This window comes from Esox lucius, chromosome 11, assembly GCF_011004845.1.
Source record: "Esox lucius isolate fEsoLuc1 chromosome 11, fEsoLuc1.pri, whole genome shotgun sequence".
In the NCBI taxonomy this organism is placed as follows: Eukaryota; Metazoa; Chordata; class Actinopteri; order Esociformes; family Esocidae; genus Esox; species Esox lucius.
Genome location: NC_047579.1, coordinates 5,424,157 through 5,431,945, shown reverse-complemented (window position 1 = coordinate 5,431,945; position 7,789 = coordinate 5,424,157). Strand labels below are relative to the sequence as shown.

Below are 7,789 nucleotides of genomic sequence, written 5' to 3'. Positions count from 1 at the left end.
ACCATATGAAAGAAATTGCACTAAACGGGAATTCACGAGTTGCAAGGCGGAAGCAAATGTTCACCCAGAACAAGAAGGATCATCTCTAGTTTGTCAAAAAGCAGTAGGATGATCCTAAAGAGATCAGGATCTAAATTAACCAGATTCTAAGGTCTCAACTAATAAACCATAAAGTAAGCACAACACACCAATCAGCCATAACATTATGACCACCTGCCTAATATTGTGTAGGTCCCCCTTTTGCCCCCAAAACAGCCCTGACCCGTTGAGGCATGGACTCCACTAGACCTCTGAAGGTATGCTGTGGTATCTGGCACCATGACGTTAGCATCAGATCCTTTAAGTCCTGTAAGTTGTGAGGTAGGGCCTCCATGGATCGGACCTGTTTGTCCTGCACATCCCACAGATGCTCGACTGGATTGAGATCTGGGGAATTTGGAGGACCAGTCAAAACCTTGAACTCATTGTTGTGTTCCTCAAATGATTCCTGAACCATTTTTGCTTTGTGGCAGGGCGCATTATCCTGCTGAAAAAAGCCAATGCCATCAGGGAATGCCGTTGCCATGAAAGGGTGCACATGGTCTGCAACAATGCTCAGGTAGGTGTCAAAGTAACATCCACATGAATGGCAGGACCCAAGGTTTCCCAGCAGAACATTCCCCGAAGCATCACACTGCCTCTGCCCACTTGCCTTCTTCCTATTGTGCATCCTGGTGCCATGTGTTCTTCAGATAAATGACGCACACACACCCAGCCATCCACGTGATGTAAAAGAAACGTGATTCATCAGACCAGGCCACCTTCTTCCATTGCTCTGTGGTCCAGTTCGGATGCTCACGTGCCCATTTTAGGTGCTTTCGACCGTGGACAGGGGTCAGCATGGGCACCCTGACTGGTCTGCAGCTACGCAGCCCCATACGTAACAAACTGCGATGCACTGTGCATTCTGACACCTTTCTATCTGTACCAGCATTAACTTTTTAACCAATTTGAGCTACAGTAGCTTGTCTGTTGGATCAGACCACACAGGCCAGCCTTCACTCCCCACACGCATCAATGAGCTTTTGACCACTTCTGATAAGTACTGACCACTGCAGACTGGGAACGCCCCATAAGGGCTGCAGTTTTGGGGATGCTCTGACCCAGTCGTCTAGCCATCAGAATTTGGCCCTCATCAAAGTTGCTCAGATTTGCCATTTCTCCTGCTTCTACCACATCAACTTTGAGGACAGAATGTTCACTTGCTGCCTAATATATCCCACCCACTGACAGGTGCCATGATAACAAGATTATCAGTGTTATTCTCTTCACCTGTCAGTGGTCATAATGTTATGGCTGATCGGTGTATCAGTGTTATTGTTTCCCCCTTTCAGTGGTCATAATGTTATGGCTGATCAGTGTATCAGTGTTATTGTCTTCACCTGTCAGTGGTCCTAATGTTATGGCTGATCGGTGTATCAGTGTTATTGTCTTCACCTGTCAGTGGTCATAATGTTATGGCTGATCAGTGTATCAGTGTTATTGTCTTCACCTGTCAGTGGTCCTAATGTTATGGCTGATCGGTGTATCAGTGTTATTGTCTTCACCTGTCAGTGGTCATAATGTTATGCCTGATCGGCGTATCAGTGTTATTGTCTTCACTTGTCAGTGGTCATAATGTTATGGCTGATTGATGTATCAGTGTTATTGTCTTCACCTGTCAGTGGTCATAATGTTATGGCTGATCGGTGTATCAGTGTTATTGTCTTCACCTGTCAGTAGTCATAATGTTATGGCTGATCGGTGTATCAGTGTTATTATCTTCACCTGTCAGTGGTCATAATGTTATGGCTGATCAGTGTATCAGTGTTATTGTCTTCACCTGTCAGTGGTCCTAATGTTATGGCTGATCAGTGTATCAGTGTTATTGTCTTCACCTGTCAGTAGTCATAATGTTATGGCTGATCGGTGTATCAGTGTTATTCTCTTCACCTGTCAGTGGTCATAATGTTATGGCTGATCGGTGTATCAGTGTTATTGTCTTCACCTGTCAGTGGTCATAATGTTATGGCTGATCGGTGTATCAGTGTTATTCTCTTCACCTGTCAGTGGTCATAATGTTATGGCTGATCGATGTCTCAGTGTTATTGTCTTCACCTGTCAGTGGTCATAATGTTATGGCTGATCGGTGTATCAGTGTTATTGTTTCCCCCTTTCAGTGGTCATAATGTTATGGCTGATCAGTGTATCAGTGTTATTGTCTTCACCTGTCAGTGGTCATAATGTTATGGCTGATCGGTGTTATCATCAGTACTATATACAGTATTCAATCAAAACCAGCGTCAAAGTGAACACATGCTTTGTATGTTTCCTGTAATAATTAATAACGATAAACTGTCTCGAGCATGACCTATTCCCTGCAAAATATGCTTCATCAAAAATAAGGCAAAACATCAGAAAATCAGATTTTTTTGTGTAATTAAGCAAAATGACTGACCACATTTTATCACCCAGTTGGCTGATCTGTTTACTTGATTCAAGCATTGTGTCCTTTTTTCCCCCCTTTTTTTGAGGCAGCATTTTTTGCAGTGTTGCTATTATGAACTGTTTAACAACACACTTAGAACAGTATAAAGGCATGTGATGTCATTCCCGTGGTAAAGTTCACATGCCTTAAATATCATCCAATCAGTAATCCGGATTCAAACAACTAAGTTCATATGGTCTCTTTTAAACCTAGTGGATTGAATCATGATTGCTAATTGGCCGATAGCTGTGGTATATGAAACGAGAAAACACGGATATGACATCATATGACATTGTACTGTCATAATTGTATTGGTTACCAGCTTATAAGAGCAATAATGCATCTCAGGAGTTTGTAATATATTGCTAATATACCAGTGCTGTGTCTAGGCACACCAACAGTACCGCAATACCACACCCCCTTGTGCTGCTTACATATACCATGACTTTCAGCAAATCAGCATTCAGAATTTGAACAATAATACTGGTTATAGGACAATGTCAGTATTTGTGTAGCTCATTTGTTAAAAGATAATTGTGCTTGCATTTTACACAGTATGAAAATGTATGTAATCACAACTGTCTGTTACTCCAGACTGAAGTGTCTGCTAAAATACGGAAATAAATATACAGATCAAGTTAATAAGAAGCATGCCACACAAAGTTATGTCATGGTGACTGGTTTAACTTAAGTTACATAGCTGATTCTGCTGTTGTCACTTGATTACATTTCTTCTTCTGACACCTCTCACATTACTGGTAATAACAATAAATATATGTTAGATTATCTGTTAATTTGAACAACATTCACCATCAAGTCACAAGGCTGTTAAGATCTGTCTTTTTCATTTTCTTTTCAAGTCTGTTTACTCAGAAACAAGATCCCACTTCCTTCCATCATTGCCATGATGATGCCTCAAACTCCAAAATGCATAGTCACTATGATAATGCAGAAATCCAGCTAGGTGAACCTGAGTCCATTAGAAAGACTGATACGGAATATATACTGTCTGTTCCTGAGTCAACACTGCTCAAATTACAGAAATGAACTGGGACAGGGAAATAGTGTGACACTGATTTGTGAAGTAATATAATACTTATTCAGACCTTGGATAAAAATTGTTCTGTTGTACTGTTATAGTAAGGAACAGTAAAAAGGTATACCAAATGTAAAAAAAAAAACATACATATTCTAATTATAATAGATTTCTTTGTAGATTTTTTTCACTTAACAATCCCAAGTACTGTCTGCCAGCCCTCTTGTAACACTGGTCACTACTACTGTCTACTGTCACTCAATAATATACAGGGGCTTCTAGTTCTTTCATTTGACTTAAACCTGCATTTCAATATTTACATAGTGAATAATTAATTGCATACTGCACAAAATGTATCTTTGAAGAGTTAGAAGTGTTTGTGCCTGGTGTAAATACTGTAAATGAAGATGATATGCTGACATGGCTATGTCAGGTTTTAATGAATAAAATAAATAAAGTGAGGTTCATTGTAGAAGAGGAGATCCAGGTAACAGAGGAGGACAAAATTAAAATGTTAACTACTGCACATTCCAAGACCATTTTTTATCTTTCATTAACTATTTAAAGTAGATTCTTAGTTCCATGAAAACCAATTGTAATTTAAACATTCTGTCAATTAAAACAACTGTCAATTAATGAAACAAGGAAGGAATGTTCCTCTTCTGGGTTGCTAGGTAGATAATAGGTCGACCAGCATACTTTCAGGGCTCAAACGACTGGACTATGTGTGCCATCTGTCCTTCAGGGCGGGGAAAGATCAGACTCTGTAACTAATGATTTTCATAGTTTCTGTGTTTATAGTTATATGGATGTTAAAATGATCTACAGATAGACAACTGCTCAATTATTGTCATTTGAAACAGAAAAGTGTATCAGTCAAATAACATATCTACTGAATCCAAAACACTGTATCTATCTCCATCCAAAAACCACATCTCACAATGTAAATATTTTAGTTATGAAAGTGTGATAAAAATAAAGCTTTTCTTTGGATTGCATTCTGAAAATGAGCAATAAGGCTGTTATATTAAAGATAGGTTTCCAGAACTGTGTAATATATATCTACAGCAAGGCTATTTCTCAATAAAACATTTATACGAAATAATGTAAAAGGCCACGTTTTGTAATAATTCAACCTAAGTCAGCTACAACCTCTATGTTGGTACCATCCAAACACCTGTATGAATGACATGATCTGCATATTTTCTGCTGAAATTCTAAATGTCATGGAGTTTGTAAGTGAGATTCATTTCACTCACCTGCTTGAATTTCAATGACGCATTGCTTTTGGAACAATAAATAGAGCGAGCAGAGAAACTTCAACTTCACTACCCCATAAAGAAGTTCTTGCTTCAACAGTGATTGAACGGAACTCTTCTGTCTTTGTCACTTCATCCAATTTCTTTAAAACAATAGTTTAATAAACAACATTTTTATCATTCATTTTGATAAAAAGTAAGAAAATTTGTTGAAATGGAGTCTCAGATCCGCCAGAACTACCACCGTGACTGTGAAGCAGCCATCAACCGGATGATCAACATGGAGATGTATGCCTCTTACACTTACACATCAATGGTAAGGACATTGTAGTTGGTTACTAAAAGACAATGTTGCACTACAATTTGGTATTGAATAATATAAGGCCCAGGTATTGCTTTTTTCTGTATCATTCAAATAAAGCTTGGAAATTGCTATTCTAGGAGCTTGACAAGTTAATTGGGAGCTCCCAAGGATCATATTTCTAAGTGTTCAGGTTTTATTTCCTTTGTTGACAACAGTTTTCTGATTCATGTTTATCACTTTTTATTAATGTGCTCTTGTTTCCTTAGGCTTACTATTTCTCCCGTGACGACGTGACTCTGCCTGGCTTCGCTCACTTCTTCAAGGAGAACAGCGATGAGGAGCGTGAGCACGCTGACAAGCTGCTCTCCTTCCAGAACAAGAGAGGAGGACGCATTTTCCTGCAGGACATCAAGGTGAGCAGCTGGATGTCAATAGAGATAGACCTTGTAACGCATGCTAAGTTGACACAATGGTGTTAGAGAAAGGTGGCCAGTAAGCCCTTTTAGAAACTGTCTCCAACAAGCATCCCCCGACACCTCTTTTGTGTACGCCAACCAGCTGGTGTGCATCTTTATCCTTACTGTGTAACCTCTATTCCCCATTTGACTCACTATAGTTCTCTTTCCAACAATATTTTTTTCTGCAAATCGCCACCAAGTTTGGAGCATTGCGTGTTGTCACAGTCTTATGCATGTAGATTTCGGGTTTCACGACAGGGCAAACCTCAGGCTAAGAGAATTGGAAACAAAATGTTGTCCTAAATCACATTAACGCATCACTTTAACACTGGGGCCCCCCAGGTGTTTGTCCTCAACCCTCTGCTTTACTCCCAGTTCAGCCACGATTACATGGCTCTGCCATGTTTGAAATCAACTTTGCAGATGACACTATGGTTCTAAGCCTGATAACCAACAACACGTCAACCTAGCTGGAGGAGTTAAACAACAACAACAAACATAATGCCATGACAAAAACATCCACAACCTTAACATCAGCAAATTACAACGTGACATGGCGCCAATGTGGACAATGTGGAAGCACCATGGACTATGAACTGATGATTACTGACTTTGCTGGCATTGGTTCCAAGTTTCAATTATCTGTAGGTCCCTAACCCCCCTGTGTTCCATCTGTCCTGTGTAGAAGCCTGATCGTGATGAGTGGGGCAGTGGGCTGGAGGCCATGCAGTGTGCTCTGCAGTTGGAGAAGACTGTGAACCAGGCCCTGCTGGACCTGCACAAGAGTTCCTCTGACAAGGTCGACCCCCATGTAAGTAATGTCCTCCATGCTGTAACCATGTCCGGACACATCACATATACAGCTCCGTGAAGGGACCACTGCAAATTGAACGCTTTTGTTCCTCACTCAAAACTTTCCTTTTCAACTTTTTGGAAAGGAAAGAAAAAGGTGCAGTGGTCTCTTCATTGTATACAGAGCTGTATAACACATGGAACATAGCAGGACTGTCCCAACAGTTGAGGTTGTACATTGTATTTGTCACAGTATAATATTTTCAACATGTATAGAAATTCCAGGTAAATGCAAACTTAAACACTCTGGTTTGTTTTTGCGGTCTAGTAGCCTCCACATAATTCCTATAGAGAATATAAATGACACAGTATATCAACAATTAAAATGGGTTAAGTAAAACAAGCTTAACAATTTTACCTGTTGACCGAGCTCTGTTTATGGTGCTTTATGGCACCATACGGTATTCAAACCCCTCACTATTCTAGACCACAAATGGAAAACTTTTTTGTCACTCTCTTGTCTTACCTCTGACCTTTCCCTCATCAGCTATCTGACTTCCTGGAGACCCACTACCTCATTGAGCAGGTGGAGGCCATTAAGAAGCTGGGCAACTACATCACCAACCTCACCAAGATGGATGCCGCCAACAATAAGATGGCAGAGTACCTGTTTGACAAGCACACCCTGGGGAGCAAGAGCTAAACTACAGCCTCTAGGCTCGTACCAGGACCCCTGGCTTTTTTTTTCTCTCCTGATGGATTTTCATATATGAAAATAAGTGTCTACTGTAATCAACTACAGAGCAATGTAACAAAATATATTGATACCTATAGATGGTCAATAACTGTGTAATAGATTTGTGGAGGAAGGCTTCTGGTAAATATATGCCAATGTTTTAGAGTAATGGATGTTGTAGCAGTCTATGCAAGCACTGTTCTTTTCGAGCATCACAAAACATTAAGTCCTACTCCTGAATTTGTTGAATAAATGTTGAGCTGGGTTTGCTGTCTGCTTTTTGGTTTTACAGCAAATTCTAGTTACAATGAGACCAAAGACCTCTATCAACAGTGTGCATTCTTTATTATCTTCATAGAAATTATAAATAATGACCAAAATGTAGGGCTATTACAGTAACAAAAATCTAATATCAACAATAAAATGTTGACTAGACGTTTATAAGGGACATAATCATTATTGAACATAGCAAGGCACCCTCACCCTATAGGGCCATGTCAATTTCGTAACAAAAAAAATCAACCAATCCATGAAGACTAGGAGGGTTAGAATAAAGCATAAACTTGTTGTAATCCACCTATGGTGGACAAATCCATTGCGTTGTACCTTAATAGAATAGTGGAACGCATAAAAAAAAAGGCAATGAAGGCTGTCCTGTCTGGTCTGAACTGACAGAAGGGCTACTGTGGCATTAAACT

General features: G+C 39.9%; 1 protein-coding gene across 1 annotated transcript; it reads left to right on the top strand.

Moving 5' to 3' along the window:
- The first annotated feature begins 4,884 nt into the window (after positions 1-4,884).
- On the top strand, positions 4,885-7,409 carry LOC105008971 (ferritin, middle subunit-like). The gene is made up of 4 exons (XM_010868350.3): positions 4,885-5,117; positions 5,372-5,518; positions 6,249-6,374; positions 6,903-7,409. Exons 1-4 carry the CDS (start codon positions 5,016-5,018, stop codon positions 7,056-7,058), a joined length of 531 nt encoding a protein of 176 aa, XP_010866652.2. The 5' UTR covers positions 4,885-5,015; the 3' UTR covers positions 7,059-7,409.
- Positions 7,410-7,789: the final 380 nt, after the last annotated feature.

What these genes read in the sequence shown, in the direction of transcription:
- LOC105008971 (XM_010868350.3), top strand. Translation starts at nt 5,016, where the DNA reads ATGGAGTCTCAGATCCGCCAGAACTACCACCGTGACTGTGAAGCAGCC. An exon ending in CTTACACTTACACATCAATG is followed by an intron (nt 5,118 to 5,371) that starts GTAAGGACATTG and finishes TTGTTTCCTTAG; the next exon opens with GCTTACTATTTCTCCCGTGA. An exon ending in TTTTCCTGCAGGACATCAAG is followed by an intron (nt 5,519 to 6,248) that starts GTGAGCAGCTGG and finishes TGTCCTGTGTAG; the next exon opens with AAGCCTGATCGTGATGAGTG.